Source organism: Aplysia californica, unplaced genomic scaffold, assembly GCF_000002075.1.
Source record: "Aplysia californica isolate F4 #8 unplaced genomic scaffold, AplCal3.0 scaffold00451, whole genome shotgun sequence".
NCBI lineage: Eukaryota > Metazoa > Mollusca > Gastropoda > Aplysiida > Aplysiidae > Aplysia > Aplysia californica.
The window spans coordinates 288,803-307,621 of record NW_004797721.1 but is presented as its reverse complement, the minus strand read 5'-3'; the positions used below and the strand labels follow the sequence as shown (position 1 = coordinate 307,621).

The 18,819-nt window shown below is 38.4% G+C and overlaps 1 protein-coding gene across 6 annotated transcripts in view; it reads left to right on the top strand.

The window, feature by feature from the left end:
• LOC101853022 (rap guanine nucleotide exchange factor 2) overlaps nucleotides 1–8,929 on the top strand; it is an 84,585-nt gene extending 75,656 nt beyond the window's left edge. For all 6 annotated transcript variants that reach the window (XM_005105079.3, XM_035971519.1, XM_005105077.3 and 3 more), the window contains 4 exons: nucleotides 1,940–2,110; nucleotides 4,219–4,302; nucleotides 4,868–5,080; nucleotides 5,983–8,929. In XM_005105079.3, the coding sequence (XP_005105136.2) occupies nucleotides 1,940–2,110; nucleotides 4,219–4,302; nucleotides 4,868–5,080; nucleotides 5,983–6,014 (500 nt within the window). In that variant the 3' untranslated portion in view covers nucleotides 6,015–8,929. The remainder of the gene's footprint in view (nucleotides 1–1,939; nucleotides 2,111–4,218; nucleotides 4,303–4,867; nucleotides 5,081–5,982) is intronic.
• The last annotated feature ends 9,890 nt before the right edge of the window (nucleotides 8,930–18,819 follow it).

The following is an 18,819-nucleotide window of genomic DNA, read 5'->3' as shown; positions in this document are numbered from 1 at the left end:
GGGGGGGGTTACTATCCTACAGAAAGAACAAATTCAGTGATATTAAGGATTTCAAACTAGGTGATCAAGCTTATATACACAAAAATATCATTTCATATATTTAAAATTAATGATGGCTTAAATTTTACACAAATATTCCCCTACCAGACGTTAATGCTCAGTGTGCCACATATGCCACATCTAATATGGGTCACCTCCCTTAGACCATTCACCTGATACCCAGTGTGCTATATATGGAACATGCCTGTTTCAACAGGCCTAGATCCTAGAATACACACTATATTGACTTCTTTGGACAGATATATAGTTTAAACTTGCAGCCAAGCAATAACTTTATGTGACTTACCTTAGAGATGTGGAAATTCAAGATTAAGCAAAATCAATTTTTATTAAAATGGAAAGCAAGTCAAAGTGGAAAACAGAAGGCACAAAGCAACTCCCGAGAAGTTCATACGGATGTTGCAATGAGTCTTATTTCTATAGAAGAAGTTCTAGTCCAATTGGGAAGACTAAATTATTAGATATCATCGTTTAAAATCTATGTACCATATATTGCACGTCTAGTTCTAGAGGGTTAACTCCCAGCAGTTTTGCCTATTTTGCCTTTTTCATTTATGTTTCAGGGGTCCTCCAAACCCTCAAACCTCATGCAATAATCTGTTTACTCCAGACAGACATGTTAAATATCAATGGTAAGGAAATTGGATGGTCCTTCAGACTTACCCAATAGATTTCATTTTTTGTCAAGCTGTTTTGAAGTGGGACCTTTTTCTCTTGAAACAAAAACAGAAATCACACTTTTCCAACGGTCACAAAGAAGGGGAAAAAAGTGTTTGAGAATTTAGAGTATACAATTATTTCCTGGAAAAGTACATTCACTTTTGCACATTATGTGTCAAAGATACACCATTCTGTTGGAAAATGAAGAAATGAAAGCCTTTCTAGTACATTCTACAATTCCTAGTTATTGCCCTTGAATATGGAAATTTCATATCATGACTTTTTGCTCTCAAGCCTCCTGCAATAATCTGTCTGTCCCAGATAGACATATCATAAACCAGTAGAAAGGGAATTAGATGGTCTTCCAGACCAAGCCAATAGATTTCATATTTGTCAAGCTCTCTTGAGGTGTGACATATTTTTCGTGTTACGAAAAATAGATGCAGAAACAGAAATCGGACTGCCCCAACAATCACAGAGAAGAAAAAAATATATTTTACAATTTAGAGTTTACATTAATTTGATGAAAAAGTACATTCTATTCTGCATGTAATTTGTAAAAGACAACTCATTCTGTTGAAAAATAAAGAAATGAGGGCCGTTCTTGTGCATTCTACAAATTTCCGGTTGTTGCCCTTGAAACTGGAAATTTCATAGCGAGAATTTTAAAATAAAACCATCAATTTTTATACCTGTGTTATATTTTTTAGTTAATTTAGTCATTTGTATTTGATAAAAATGCCTTGGGGAATCTTTATTTATAAAAGTAAATGTATTTTGTGGGCGAAATACCACATCACCAGCCATTGTGTATATTTATACGATATAGTACTGCATGAACTGCTGGGAGTTTAAGGACTCCTTGTTTGGGAACTGAAATATAGAGTGTTTTTATTTTGTTAACATTTTTAAGTTTGTTTGTTTTTTGTTTTTGTTTTGTTTTTGTTTTTTTCTTGCCTTCCTTTCTTGGATGAGTTTGCCTTTGGAAAAAAAGACAAATTTTTAGTAAAGTTCTGTAAAACATGAATATATAAATCACTTTAAGTTATATTATTGCTGTTACGTAATCAGGTGTACTTGGCGCATTATGTGTAAATCCGGGGAAGATAAATTAAGAGTATTGTATTGATTGTTGTGCGGAATATATCTTGATGTCCTACTGTAAGTGAGACATGAGACACGCCCAACTCTGTCTTACCCGCTGGTCATCTTTGCCCAGGTTCTATGGGCTCCACAGACTCTGCAAGCCCCACAGGCAGCGTGCGTGGCTTCAAGGGCCACTACTCCTCTGAGAATGACTCTGGTCACAGCAGCATTGGCTCCAATGTGTCACCACCCCAGCACCGCCGCTTGACCGCTCCCGCTGGACCTGTATACTGCCCAGTGCCAGGTACAGGAGGCTTTCAATATTCTAGGGAACATTCGACTTTTGCAGAGTTTCTTGAAATCTCTGCCTTGCAAGATGATAAAACAGGAAATGGAAAACCTTTTTAAGTGGTACTCTTTGTAGTTCCCCATATCTGCGTGCATATATACTTATATTATTGGTTAACAATTGAAACAAAGTTACAGAAATCGTACTAAGCTTAGGTGTTTTCTTGTTCTTTAGGGTAAAATTTCAACTGGGGTTTGAAGTTCAATTAAAGCTTATTCTAGTTAATATTTGATACTCAATTGGTGTTTGAGTGACAGGTATCCTAGATGACAACCTAGTCCAAAGCTGCATGAAGTTATCAGAAAACAGGAGGAAAACTTGTGTTATTGTCTCTTCTTTTCTTTCTCTGTCTTCCTGATGGGGCTTTGAAAAGTCTAATATGAGGAAAAAACTTATGACATATTTTTTTTCTTTGTCTCTCCTCCACCGCCTTCTCATCCTCATCACCCTCTTCCTCCATGTCCTCTTACCTTTTAAGTGTAAAGATGGCATGGTTTGAGTGTGGACTTTTTAGTGCATGGCCTGGAAGTGCCTCGTGTTTCTGCACTCTGATGATGTCGTCGGTTTAGATACTCCATACGCCCTAGGGCAGTGCCACTGACTGCAGTGTCTTCAGGCCATTCCCAAAGGGGGGACATTTCTCGTTCAAGCACAGTAGAATTGTAAATGGGCTGATTCATCTTGTCACGCTCATAACTGTGCCTGATCTACAACAGGGAACTGCTGCTTTTTCTTTCCTAATCCTTACTGTTGTCTTTTTCCTGTACTTCTTTTGTATGTTTGTCACACTCTTTTGACACGCTATTTCCGGGGTGCCTTGATAGTCGAAGCAGACCTTGTGCTGTTGAAGCTAGAGAGGTGAGCAGAGTAAGTCTGATTCCCTGTAAAGACTTCTCTGTTGACACCCATCCCTTGGTGCTCATATGACCTTATGCAGTTGCGAGCGCCGTAAAACCCTCTACTGAAAAGATTAAAAATAAATACTCCATTTGCAGGAAGTTGGTACTATAATATGGTCAGAATTTGTCCCTGATCTGTCCAATGGGTCATTATTAATATCATGCTGAACTTTGATGCTGGTAACCCTGAGTTGAACCGCAGACAGGACTTCCTTATGCTTAGTTTGGACCTTTCAATGATCGACCTGAAATTCTATTTGTTGATTCAGTTGTGAAATAATCAAGTACAATTCTGTAACTTTTACTCAAATCATTGATTTGAGATTAAACGCTGTAGAACTGAGTGAGAAAAATAGAGAATTTGATCTAAACTGGCTCTTTGAGTCAAGGTACTTCTTATTGTTTGGGAAGTGAATGAAATCTTATGGGCTCTGCTTTCTGTGGTTGAACATTATATTTTACTGCCTCTGTTAAAAATCATGGTTCTATACGCATGAAAGTAAGGTAGGGTCACTTGAAGTTGGGTACACTGTCATAAAAAGATGTGGGTTAGAACGAAAATTTGTTACAATTGTGAAAAGTTTTGTTTTTTTCTGGAAGTGGAACTCAAACATTGTACTGACCTTTCTTTGATGGATGTACCCACTGGATCCACTTCAAATATCTTCATGTAAACTCTTCTTTATTCCTCAATATACTTGATCTTGTTTCTGTTTTATTACATTTCTCTTGAAAAAAGTTAAAGTAAATCTTTTTCAGAGAGACTGTTAAAATTAGTCGCCATCAGAGAGCCAAGGATGACTATTTCCATTGTGGCTGAAATACCTAAAATAGCAAAATTGAAGCATTCAAATGACATTCTGTCATGTATCATATGTAAATATTACAGATTTGCCACTGGCAATTTCCAATGAGTTCATATCCAAGTATTTCTAAAACACACAGTGCTGTAAAAATCTCTGTCTCGAACCAAGGAATTTCGACATTGCCTCTGGCTCTCACCTGACAAAATTTTCCTTTAATTGTTAAAAAGGCTGCCCTGTTCTCTTTAGATGTAGACAACTTTACTGATTAAAGAATCAACATTTTTAAAATTGAAGTCTCAGTCACTCACAGTTTACAACATGATTTCTAAAAATTATTATTATGATCTCCCCCCTGTAGGCCAGCCCCCTCACTTCAGGCCTCCCCTCCCATCGTACAGTACAGTCATGCACAACTCTGCGGCAGCCATGTCAGCCCCTGTCGGTAAGTCCATCTGTAAGGGAAAGTGCTTTGATCTTATCGGGGGGGGGTGTTTAAACAGTAGAAAAAAATTTTCTCTGCAAGGGAAATTTTGGGTTGCAGTATTATGTGTATACAATGACATACATAAACTGAGAGGTGATATCAATGTCTAATTGTTCAATGTGGCTCAAGTAAGAACAGTATCACAAAGAGGCAATTACCCTTTGCCACTGTGCATAGCCCTGTTTTAGAGGAAGAGGAATTGTGTCTTACTGACACCCAATGATGTCCCACTTAAAAGTTCCATCATTGTCCTTGCTTGACATGTTGGTCAGTCCACCTCTGGAGACCCTCGGCATCCAACACTAAAAAAGTTGCTGAAGGCTGCCTTCAGATTCCGGATTAGTGTTTAAAGTTCCTCATATCAGGATGTGAACATCTTGTTAGGCTTAGGGTCCCACTTGCGAGGAGCAGACCAAGATCAAGTCAAAGATGAAATACAAAAACAGCAGGCGCTTCTTGTCCCAAAGATATGGCATGTCAGGTTTACTTGAAAAACGAGATCTGTTTATTTTTTCCTCCTCAGTGTCCAACTACGCCTCACATCCTGGCTTCCCCGTGGGTAGACGGCCTCCACTTCCGGATTACCAGGCAGCCACCAATATGGCGCAAATGGCGCGTCGACAGCAGCAGCAACAACAGATGCGAGCATACTCACACGACACTGGTGTCTACATAGGTGTGGGTCATGGGCCAGTGGCCGCAGCCGACAGTGACTATGATACTCCCCCAGTCGAAGGCAAGTCGGAGCAGGGTTTTATCTCTGTTACAATGGGTTTTTATCTCTCTGACTGTGGGTCACCAAGTGTCTTTTTTTTCTTGGGACAGTCCCTCTGTCTTTCGCACACCATCACTGCCATGCAAAATCGTTTTTTCTTTACTCCATCATCCCCCCATTCCCCGTCAAAGATATATCCGTAGTGAAGGTATAAATGTAAATTTTCGTCCTCTTGCTGGCAATTTTATCTGTTTTTACTGACTTTGTGTCTAACAGGAGCCTAATTTTTCATTCGTTAGGTGGAAGGGGTTTGTTTCCCAGACAGGTTGGTGCAGGGGCAGAAAAGGGTCCCAAGAGTATTAATTCTCTTTTTGAACACGTGTACTTGCAAGCTGTGTCAACAGCCTTATCCCTAAACATTGTCACCCTCAAGTGATTTTACTGCTCATGTGTGATGCTGTTAGATGTCTCACAAAAGATTTTCCAAATTTGGGAAATCCGGACCAGTCTGGACTGTTTATTTCTTGTATTACAATTTTTTTCTGAAATACAAGAGGTTCATAAGTGTAGAGACAGAGTGCTTTCAGCATTGTTGGTGGATAACACAGGCTGTCTTTCTGTAGTTTTCAAGCTTTTGATAACTAGGATAGATGAGATCTAATAATAGGTTTTCCATGCAGTTTAACAATGTATAGGAGGGAGAATTTTATCAGCTTGTACCTTTTTGTATTACTTGAAAACTTTTTCTCTAAAACTAACTCCTTAAGATTCGAGTTACTTTTGTGGAACCAGTTGTTCTATATTTGAAATGACCTACAATGTATTATGTAAGGCATCACATTTTTGCTTTTGAATATCAACTTATATTTTTTTAATGAAAGAATTATGAAGTGTTGGGTTGTTTTTTCTTCTCTAAATTACAGGTGGCGAAGAAGAGCAAGTCTCAGCAGTATAGCAGAGGACACTCAAAGCTTGTTCATTGTCTCAGTAACTACTTCCATACAGTCCAGAGATGCCGTCCACCACTGCCTGAAGGGCCGGAACTCTTCTTGTACTGGAAGTTCCGAATACTCACAGGGTGTACAGAACACTGAGTAGTCTCTGCCACACTCCGCTGATCACAACTTCCCACCCACAAACAGATGGCGTGCTCTTACTGCACTGGGCTCTTCCCCTCTCCGACAACGATGGAGCACATTTCCATTCGCTTTTTAAAAATCCTTCCTGCTCTCGTCAACTCCCGGATAATATGGGGACTTGTTGCACATTTAAACCACAAACGTTTGACTTGTTCTGTTCCCTGTTCTGAGTGGTTTCTTCACAAGTTGCATCTCCCTCCACCTCCTGGAAGACGACATACCCGAGGGGCAGAAAAGTTCTGCTTTGTACAGCCACTTATTTATTCTGAAAGGAGAGAGTAAATTGAGTTTTGCTGCTTATTGCAGCCGGTTTCATAAACACACACGAGAGGAATACACTTATGGCATTGTTGCTGCGATCACCGTTCCACCGTTTACATCTGCAGTGCAGGAGGAGGTTCTCCCCTTTCCCTCGTCCCCAACATCCTCTTTGATGCAGCAGATGAAAGACAGTCTTTTCAGCTGTGTGTTTCTCCGGTGTTCAGACTTTTTGTAGTCCAGACTTATTTCTGAATGGCATTTTCTGATGGAGTGACACACATACACACACACACATATCAATCGTGCTATCTCAGCAAGGGCAAATTTTGTGTTTGTTCTCAAGGGATCTATAATGTGATGCCCTTGGTCAAATTGTTTCATGTTTGTCAGGGTCTCTACCCCCCTCCCCCCACCCCAAGTTTCCAGATTGTGAATGGATAAGTGTTTGAAAAATGTCAAGTTGCAACTGTGTGACCAAATTTATGGACTTTGTATTTTATCTTTTTAGCATTTTTACTGCTCATTTCCAGTCAGGTCTGAGTCATGAGTGAACTGTCAATAGTTACTATAATAGGAGCCCGGAAATTGAAATCAAATTTAGAACTTCATTCAGACTTATTTCAATGGCAATGGACCCAAATGCTGTTTTGTGGTCTGTAACAAACTCAACTAATGCACAAATGGTTAAAGTGATCAGGGATCTGCACGTAGGCAACAATGTGGGAAAATTTAGTAAGATTACTGTTCTGTGATATGCTTCAAGCCTTGATATAATTGGAAAAGATTTTTTTGTGATCACTTTTCATGACTTATATAGATAGTTACTGAGTTTGGTATCTTTTATTAGCAATGACCACTCTTCATTTTTTTCTTTTTTTTTTTCAGGTTCAGTTAAGTTAATACTGCCTATTATTTTTAGTACCTTTGTACTGACCCTATAGATTTTAAGAAATCATTAAGTATTTCAAAAATGCTTCAATCAAGTTATCAGAGATAATTAGTCTTACTTCTTTCATTGTTACCTTGCTCCATATTTGTGATAAGAGCCTTTTATGATCAAAAGTGTGCCAAAAACATCTCTGCAGTGTCAAGTAAACTTGCAGTTAGTTTTGCTTTTTCTCCTTCTCATGACACATCATGGACAGAAGGGCCCAGGCCATGTCACAGAGTCAGAAAAACGAGGGGAATAAAAAGAGAGCAGGAAAGTCCCATTTTAAACATCTTTTTTGGAAATTTGTCACGCAGTGGTGCCTACAAAGACTTGCAAATGGTACAAAGGACAGTTCACATACGTGGAGAAAGGATTAATCAACAAAAGTGATACCATCCATTACTTGTTGCTACAGAGGTGTGGTTTGTAACTTTTGCTGTCTATGTTCCGAAAATGGTCACAATTTTAATGTTTCCTCTGTGGTCAGTCTGTTACAGTTTGGACTGACATGTTTTAATTTGAGTTGGACTTCCTCCTTCCGGACACATGTGATACTTCCAGTTGTCATGTAGTGCTGTATTGTCTTGCTTAGGTCTGTTAGTATTGTTGTTTGAACCTTTTCAAATGAAGTGCATGAGGTGAATATCTTGAATTTTGTACAGAGATTATATACAGCACATTTAAACACAATGGTTATGTGCATGGCTGCTGTGACTGCTTGTCATGAGAGATTTGTTTCGAGTATACATCTGCCAGTGCAATTTTAACACAGTGTGCAACTTGGTCATCCATCTTTCCCCATTGTAGCTTCTTTGGCAGTTGATCAGACTGTGTATCCAGTGTTGTCTTTTCCCCTGGGGGGCGAGCAGCTGCTTGGTGCAATGTCATACAGACTCATGATGGAACCTGCCCCTCAAGATATTCTTTCTTTTTTCTCTCTTCGCAAAGGATTATACATTCAGTTAATCTGGTTTGTTGACGTTCTGCTTAAGTATGGGATTGAGGATGAGATATTGTTATGATTGTTTGTCTTGTCATTAAAATTGTAATCTTAGAAAGTGATATTCAGCTCTTACATGTACTTTTTGAACCCTACAGTCATTTGAGGAAGCAAGGCAAATAACAGCCAGTTCGTCTTTCATGTCAGGGCAGTTGGGATGGGTTGGCATTAGGATGTAAAATACTCCTGGCTTTATTCTAATTTGCATAGAAAATTAATTATAAATTTCTTCCAATGAAACACTATATCTTATCTTTAGAATGGTCATGACTGCTCAGGTGTGACTCAAACCTGTAAGGAATTCTTGGGTGCTTAAGTGTAGTATTTCTCTTCTGTATTTTTTTGTGTTTCACTATTATGCACATTTGTCAAAAACCTTGGTTTAAATGATGCTGCTGGTTATTGGGTCAGTGATTGATTGTCTTGCTGGGGTAGATGTTCCTGATGTGTGCCAGGTTGCTGGTAACTCCCCTTTGTTTTCTTCCTTTCTCTCTCTCTCTCTCTCTCTCTCTCTCTCTCTCTCTCTCTCTCTCTCTCTCTCTCTCTCTCTCTCTCTCTCTCTCTCTCTCTCCCCCTCTCACTTTCACTCTCCCTCTCTCTCTCTCCCTCTCTCTCTCTCTCTCTCTCACTCTCCCTCTCCCTCTCCCTCTCTCTCTCTCTCTCTCTCTCTCTCTCTCTCTCTCTCTCTCTCTCTCTCTCTCTCTCTCTCTCGCAACTGCATAAACAATTCTTCTATACTAGCGCATGATTGAGCAGAGCTGTAGCCTTTTATAAGGTGTGTTTTAGATATTCGTAGACAAGGTCCTTGATGGAGGCTGTGACTACATTTTTATGCTTTAAAAAGTTAGAAATATTTTAAGAGTATGTAATGAATCTCCATGCTACTTCCATGGCCTCTTTTATTCATTTTGTCATAAATCTTTTTTTTCCTGGTTCATCTTTCTAATATTTTCTATTTTTGCTTTTGTCCATGACTCACTCTTTAAAGAAAAAGGTCTGTCGTGGAAAGAACAGCTGCCATGACAATTAGTAATTAGGCTCCACTTTAATATAAGCACACTCAACCGCAAGTCGTTACAATAAGTACTCTTTGGACAACACAGCAACAAGTTGAAATAATAATGGTGCTATGTCTATATGTACAAGACGTGTAAAGAACAAGCTCGGAAGGATTAATGCCCTATACAAGTCGTATATTTATATATATATATATATATATTTAGATAGAGAGAGAGAAAAGCGTATATGTGTTTGTGTTAAAATTTCTGCTGTCTGTGTAGGATGTTGATCTCCAAAGCTGCTGTGTAAACTTTGCCACAACGGCTTTCAATACAAGCATTACTGGTCGTGTGTTGCCTGTATTTTCTTCCCTCTTGGTGAGTGATAGAAATGGAATAATATGAATAATATGCACTTCTTTGTACCCTTTTTGCAGTCCTATTATGTAATGTGACGTATGATTATCCTCGAGACAGCTGTCAGCATAGTCTAGGTCTGATGATAAAGTGTTTTCTTTCTGATGACCCAACGGGTCATTATTGTCTTACTTCTGGTCCAAAATCACACCTGCATAACACCCCCCCCACCTGTAAGGTCAAGAGCCCTTAGGGATTGGACAATAACACACCAGGTGATTGAACAGATTAAACCTCCTGACTTTATACCTTTGAGCAGTAACCATGCTGGTGTGTGTGGAGGACACTTTCAGTTTGGTCTGAGCTAGAGAAACAGTTCACGTTTACTCTATGTCATTGGTTTTCACACCTCTACTGGTGTTTTTCTCCTCTGCACCTTATCGGTTTGTGTACATTTTGGGAAATGTGGTCTCAAAGTAGGGAAGCTTCTATCTTATGGTTTGGCAGTTAAATTGAGTATGAATTTATATATTTGCAGGTGGTATGAGAATGTACATCTTTACCCTCACTCTATTGTCTCTGTCTGACTGTCTAGCCTTTTCTCAGCACAAAGTGGCCCTTATTGTGCCGCTGTGCTTCTTTATAACTCAAACAAATAATGTGTTTCACATTTCTTTTGATACACAAGGTTTGCTCATGCTGGGATGCTGTGATGTGCTGATTCTCAGAGCAATATATGTCAGCCAGTGCTTTCTGTGTCGTGCTTTTTAGGGTTTTGTAGAATGTACATCTGTATTTATCTCTTTAACTGTATATAATAGTTTAGAATAGCTGTCTGATGGGGAAACAGCTCAGCTATTTCCATGTTACATTTGTATAGTTTTCATTTTAAATCTTGTCAAGATAAAAATGAACTTGTCATCATTGTGCACCTGTACAACGGTGTAATTTTTAATAATTGTTAGGGAGATGCATTCTCGCGTTCATTACACGGCTTTGTGTAGACTGTGTGTCATGTGTGTGTGTTTATATTTCTATGGTGAGTGTATTTGTGTACACTTGTGCTAACATTGCAGAAACGTTTATACCTTGCTCACAATACAAATTCAAATGCTCCTGTACACCGTCATGCTCGCACAAGTATACACACTAGCATACTCACAAACATACACTTACAAATACACACACAGACACATACCCACACTTACCCAGCACTGTATATATTTCTCTTCACCACTTGTTTGGCACTAAATATGATATTGACAGTTGTTGTGAGTAACAATCCGAGGTGCTTTTTCTGACAATGACTGCTTGCCATATTTGTGAGGAATGAGATTTGCTGTCCGGTTGGACCAAGCATTGATGACTGAAGAGCTGACACTTTAATTTTTTTTTCTTTCAAGGCCACATTGCTCTTTTAGCCTTCTACACACAGGGTCACAGACACTATATTCAAAGAAATTTCTTCGTATGACTGCAAGTGAAACAACAGGGGACCAATAGCACTGACATGGTGTACCCATTTCTACGTGGAATCATGTCTTTTATCATGAGAAAGGTGAAATTATCTTTTTTTTTTTTCTAATTCTCCTTTACCTATATTGCGACATTGTTTAGTCTTTGCAGTTTTTGGGGGGCTGTTTATTTTCTAACCCTTATTACTCAACCCTGTAGAAAAATTTTGCTTACAACTAAAGACTTATTCTTTTCAGATATTTTGTATTTAAACAATAAAAGCTCAGATTCAAAAACAGCATTTGTTTTTATGAACAGCAGAATTGGGTTTTTAAGCTTCCCAATATACTGCACACCTGTTGCAATCCCTTCTTTGAACCTGGTAGTCTTGAAGAGATAGGTCAATGAGAACTGATCTGTAACAGAAGAACTTCCCAGAGACAGATCTTTTTTAGTGGTTGGAATTATAGGTGACGGTTTTATTATTATTTTTTAGTATTCAGAGTAATTGCGATCGAGTTCCTAATTTAAGTCCTACTAAAGATTGCGGGATGAGAGAACTCTTCAAAGATGGGTTGTGGAGGAGTGTAGGAAGGAGTTTCTTGTGTCAGGGGATATGACGACAACGGCTATAAATAATACAGGCTTGTGAATAGAAGAGATTTCTTTATATGTTGGTCTGTCAGGTGCGCATATTTTGGATATAAAAGCAATTTATTTTGTGATTGCTAACCAGCTCAAAGGGAGGAAAGAAAATGTGTGCTCTCTGATGTCAAAATATTTTCATGAAATCCACTCCTCCTGAGTGATGGTTTGGAAGTAGACATCTGACAGTTTGTAGGAAGAGGGATGAATGGTGGTATTATTTTATGTGTCTCCTCTCTTCCCTGCCCTCCCCCACTCACACATGAAAAAGCCCTGTCTAATGGTGCTAGATGCCTTACCGTTTTCCCCATGTGTATTTGTCTACCCCTGATATGGTGAGTGTATCAGAGCAATAGTGAGTTTTGTAACCAGACTGAATGAGAATTTTATTTCAAGACATCAAAACTTTGAAGTCAGTTCAATTATTTTTGTATTTTGTACCCCACTTTTCTCTCTTGAAAACTTTTTTGAATGAGTTGCTAGTGATCAGGCAAAGAATTAGCGATTGTCAATCATAAGCCCTTTAGTGGTACTGGTAAAATCATGAACTAAGTAAAGGCCTAAGGTGCACAATACTTCCATGTTTTCTTTGTTTTAAATGAGACAAGAATATTCACAAATCTTGTTTCCACAGATTTTGAGCACCTCTGCTTCCCTTCTCTTGCTGCTTTTGTACAGTGGGGTTTCCCTCTGTCTCTTTAAAACGGGTTTTTCAGTGTGTCACATTGAAGTGCATGCTTTATTTGTAATTTATGACTGGGTGTCTGTGTTCAGAATGATTTCTATTCGATAGTTGTTATGACTGTAAATTTGTTTGCTCGCTTGTCATGGTCCATGTTGGACCTAGTGCTAGACTTTGTGGAGTACATGAATTTGTATACAGTGAAATGTTCACCTTTTTAATAAATGTCATGTTTCATGTCTGGTGATGACCTCCTCATTTCTCATTATGGTGAAACTGAACAAGACATAGAAAAAAACATGTTTGCACAATGGCATAACGGCCTAGCTTCAGCTAAAACATTATTTCAGTTTGTGAGTGCTCACATTTTGCTCTCTCGTTCACTCAAATCATAGATCTCTGGTCTCATCAATAACCAAAGGTCAAATGTGGCGCTAGTAGAATTGCCAGCTCAAGTCTTGCTGGAGAGACTCTCACAGAAATCATCATTCACCAGTCGTTCCCTCTGCTGGCAGGGGGCTCTAAAAGAAGCAGACTTAAGATGTGATTTTTACTTTTGAACGTCAAGACTTATTTTATAGTATTTTGTACCTTTCATTCATCACAAGTTCTCTTTGGATTTGTAGTAGGTTTGTTTTTGTATCTTTACAGCGCACAGGACATTAAGATTTTACCTCAGTGAATTGTTTCCTGAGACCCGTACAGTCAAGGGGAGCTTGTCTTCTGTTTGGACCTGGTTTTTGTCTGTTCTTTTTTTTAAGAATGAGAAGAAAAAAAGTATCCTTAAGTTTAGGACTGTTTTGTTATTTTAAGTTCAAGTTCACTGTGTTCTTCTTTTGACCTGAAAACAAGGGTGTAAAAGTTTGTCTGTTCTTACACAAGGAATGGACAGTTGACCAGTATCTCTTGAGCATGCAGCCTCTGTTTATATGACTATAACATCATATAGATTAGCATTTTTCAGCACTCTCATAACACTAACAAAGCAAGCTTTGTAAATACATTATAGTATGTGTGGCATTTGCTAAATATAGGGGCAGAGGGAGTTGTGGCATGAAACATCGTGCAGAGAATGTTCCAGTGAATCTCTTTTTGGACTTTGAAGAGGTTTTTTTTACAGCAAAGTGAGTTACCTCTGAAAGTAGAAAAGATTCTGTTTCAATGAAGTAGATCTACCTTCAGAATCAAATAGATTTATTTGTGAATCTGTGAAAAATGTTAACCATAAATTTTGTCTCTCTTGTGCTTTTATGCATAATATTCACCCCCAGCACCCTTATTTTGGGGAGAGTAGGGGGGAATACTAGCTTGCTTGCTGAAAAAAGTTGAAGCTCGTAAATTTTTTCACAAAGAAGTAACAGTTGCTTTTCCTATCAGATATTTATAAACTACACTGTGAACTTTGATTTTTTAAGTCATCGTTTAGAAATAGGTATGCCTTTTTTTCACGTCTACTTTTTGTAGCAGATATCTGTTTTCATTTAACAAAGTGTTCAACTTGATCAGCTGATTTAGCTCATTCAAAGACAGCGAAGTTGTTGAGCTTATCGCCTACGAGAAGCAATACTGTCCTATGTACAAAATAAGTGTCTTTCAGGAGAACGGAAAATTATGTACAGACAACTTCCTCTTGAATTTTCTAACACTTGTATGAAATTCAAAATTACAGTTCTTCATACTATGATACTATGCTCCTCATTCTGCTTAGGTTACCAATATACCTGAAAGCACAGAATTTTGACTTACGACAGTATCGTTTTTTATGGCAATATTTCTCATCTATACAATGAAGTAGGATGTTTAATTTGTTGGGTTTTTTTTTTTATTAATCTCCTGTAAGGCCATTACAAATTCTTAAGGGCTTGACATGTTGGATTTTTTACAAGCCTGTAGTGAAATACTTCTCCATATGGCACTGATGCATGCAAATTCTTTTTTGGTTTCAGTCAGTAGAATAAAAAAAAACCTGTAAAAACTTTATCATTTTATTTTATCAGGGATCTCAATTGCACAGATTTAAGTCAAGGTTTGGACTTGGGTTGCTTACACATACTCATGCATGCACATATATGTGCACATGTACATGTGTATGCTTGTTTTCACCCAGCTCAAATTGTTCCAAAAATGTTGTTGGCTGGGTTGGAAGAACTTTCCAAAACTCCGACACTTGTCAAAATTTCCAAATGCTAGAAAATTGTGTTTGATATTAAGCTCTAATAATTCTCAGATTTTAGATGTATATACAATGTATTATGAAAGTGTAGAGTTGACATATAGGAATTGGAAGACATAATGTCTTGCATTCCATAGGCATAATAAAAGTATAATAGATTTTCAATGATTAGTCGATGTAAGTGTGCTTGCATCTTTGAGTTATTTATCGTTAGTTCTGGAGGACTGAGCAAAGAAAAGAATTGTTCTCTGAGCTGTCACCATCTCAGTATCAGATGATTCGATTTACAACTGTTATTCAGTATGATTGAACCCTTTTAGTTTTCTCTGTGACTGTGAGTCAGTGTGAAGGAGCAGCCTGCGAGTTATGTGTTTTGATTTTTGCACTGGGTCGAGAAGCTCTCATTTATGGTCATGTCTTACTGGAGCAGTTGTACAAATATCTGTTTTACTCCTTCATTTACGCCCCTCCCCTTTCCTGATTGTAATTGTTGGCACTAAGAAAATACGCCTGAACAAATGGCAAGAGCTTGTCATGAAATTATCTGTGCTATGATGCTGAGAATGAGAAAGATGACCTTGTCTTTGTGGGTTTTGTTAGTTGCTGGGGTCTCGGGCAGGTGTTTTTTCTCCTTTGTCTTTTATTTTTCCACAATATATCTTAGGAATGGAACAAGTAAATTCACAGGGAGGGGAATGTGTCCAGAATGTGAGGCCTGATGGGTGTTCTTGGCAGTCTGTTGTGAAAGTACTGAATCTGTCCATCAACTGTTGTGTACTCCTATACATTATTATTGTCTCAATGGTTTAGGGGAAATCCCAAACTTATTTTCTTTCTCAATAGTGCTTCCAGGTTTTTCAGAAAAATTTTCTTTTGTTTTTATTCTTCTGTTTTACCACTCACCTTCAGATATGGATTGTAACTCTGATTTGCAAAGCATTGAATGAAGTATGTGTGTTGTTTTGACAGACATGTGGTTTATGAAGTGCAACACTTTCAGCTGAAACCATTGTACTTGGAGCTTCAGGTATAAGCTGAACCATCCATGTTGGACTCACTTTTATTGCAATGAAATGTTTTGCTTTTAATTAAAATGTACAACAGAAGTAAAATACCTTGCCCTTGTTTTCTTAAATAGTAGTGTTGAGTAGTGTGAAAATGAGATGAACAACAAACTTTATATTGTTCTAATTAATTGACTGTCAACTGTAATACAATATCAGCAGCGAGTCCAAAGGTGGTCTTTTACCAGGCTGGATAGGGCACCTCTCTGTCACGTTCAGACCATTCCCCTTTAAATAACACTCTCACTCTCCTCTCTTTGTTCTGTTGTTTCTTTCTGTCTCTAACTCTGTATTTGATGCCAGTAGGAGGAAACAACAGTCTAATTAATTCTGCGACTAATGTGTTTCTTTAATTTTAGACCAGATTTTCCCATGGAATGCCTCCTTAAAAGTACAGGTTTCTGTCCATAGAATAACTGTGTGGGATGCCTTTTTAATGGCATGTACCATTATCTCAGTTAAAGTCCTGTTTGAATCTGGTTCAAATTAGCAGTAGGGCTTTATTCAACTTGTTTTCTGTGGGTAGTTTTAATAGCCTGACTCAGCCCTGTCGGAGATGGATGCAAAATAAGATATAGCCCTAGGCAAATAGGTTTAACGTTATGCAATGGTATTATTTTCAGTTACCTGTCAGTCTGTAAAATAATTCTTAGATTCTTAAATTCTTGAAGCTGAGAAATTCTTTATAATTTTTTTATACTGCAGTGTGTGAAATGATTAGAGGAAATACCAGTGTTGAGACAAAAGATCTTCTGTGAGATGACTAGGCAGCCAATGCAAGAATTCTCAGTAATATCCAGTTTGGTTGGAAGCTATTCTTTCAAATGCTCAAGGTATCTGGAACGTTGGATTTCACATTATTTTCTATTACGTCAAAATATTTCACTGTAAAATGTACGTGTTAGCAGCCTTAGTTTCTTATTCTTATTGACGGTATTGCTCCTCCCTGGAGTCGTTTTGATATCGTGACCTTTTACATTCAGCAATGTCCTTGTGACCCCTGACCCCAGCCCAGCCCAACAGACGAGGTCAGTGGTCTGTCCCTGTTGCTTCCCCCCAGTGCCGCTGTTGTTTGTAGTGAGTAGTGAGAGTTGTCTGCCCATCTCCCTAAGTAGAATGTTCTCATCCAGTGTCACTGCAAGAACAATATTATGTGTATCAGGAAGCCCAACTTGGAGAGAAATTGTTTTGTTCTTATGTGAATAAAATGTTAATTATGCTACTGAACCCCTGATGTTTCTTCTGATTTTTTCTTCTAATTCAGTGTGAATGTACAATTTGTTTGCTTTTTTAAATGACTCTTTCTCTCTCTGTCTCTCTCTCTCTGTCTCTGTCTCTCTCTGTCTCTCTCTCTCTCTCTCTCTCTCTCTCTCTCTCTCTCTCTCTCTCTCTCTCACATACACACGCACACACATGTGCGTGTACATACATTATAGACGCGAATGGTCCGCGAACAAACATACAAAAAGACATTGAACTTTAACATGTACTTGGAATTTGGCGTTTGTGCAATGCCATGAGTAAGAATTTACAATGTGTTTTTTTAAACAATTCATTATAATTTTGAGGTAATACTGACCTCAGGGTGCCAGTGACTCACAATAGGCCTAAAAACACATGGGCAGAGCAAAGAACAATATTTGATGAAATACAAGTCTACTTGAGCCCCAGCCACCCAGTTCTTTAAAAAAATAAGCATAAAGCATCTTTTGCGAATGACACCACACCAAAGATTCTCTTCTACCAGTGACCTGGATGTGTGAAGTAGGTCAGGTAAGTTCTGAATGGAGAGCTCAAGAAGCAGACCATCACCGATTAATGTATTTCAAATCACCTTGAGAGACATTGTAAACGGGGGGAACCCTTGAGAAAAGCAAAGCTACAAAATATATCAACAAACTCAGCACACCATATTATTTTTGGTTAGAAACTACGTATAGATCTAGACGGGACACCACAGTTTCTGGCATCTGTGGAAAAATGGAGTCTTTGAAATCACTTTCCTCACATAATAAATCTTGCTCTTGTCCCGCAAGGCCGTCAATGTCGTCTGCAAAACGTAAGTTATTAATCGGTCTGCCCCACAATACTGATTGTTCCTTCGTGATCTTCAAGTGCATCTGTCTTGATCCTCTCCCAGAAAATGTTGAAAAGAGTGAGTGATGATAGCAGACAATCCTGGCGTACTCCCACTGTTGTTCGGAACTATTCCCCAGTGTTTTTCTTGAAAAAGACTGCGCTCGTAGCTTTGCAGTATTGCTTTTCTTTGACTTTGATCAAATTGGCGTTGATGTTTTACAAGTTCATGGTTGCCCACAAAGCTTCCTGCCATACTCTGTCAACAATCTACTACAATGGTATGGACACATCACCCGTTCATCCGGCCTAGCCAAGATGATCCTGTAAGGCACCGTCCAGGGAAAAAGGGACAGAGGCAGACCGAAGAAGAGTTGGGAGGACAACATCAAGGATTGGACAGGCCTGGAACTCAAAGACACGCTCAGGAAAGCTGAAAGACGGAAGGAGTAGAGGAAGCTGGTGGTAAAATCTTCAATAGCGCCCCGACAGACATCCAGTCTACGGGATAGGTGAAAGGTGACATATATTATATGATATAATCTCTTCTGAATCGTACTCTGATTTAGAAAAGAACACTCTAGCTGCTGCTCCGGCAGGTGTTTCGCTGGTGCTTTGGTGTGGTTTGTTTCTTTTTTCCTATTCAACCACTGTCGTCCTTATGATCTCTCCTCTTTTTCTTTTTTTCTTTTCTTTTTTTTTAGGTTTTCTTTTTGTTGTTGTTGTTGTTGTTGTTACTCTTTTGTAACATCTTTAATCTTTGGCACTTATATGACCCTATTGTGTTGTAAGTGCCTTAAAACACTTACTAAAATAAAAACAAACTCTACTGCTTATTTTAAAAAACGTGGAGAAAGCATTAGAAAAAAAAGCAAATCGGTAGTTGTTAGTATTAAAGTGTCCTTTTTAATAACATTATCGCTCACTCTGTCTTTCCTCGACCCCCCCCTTTCCCTCTAAAAGAATACTGATCAAATGA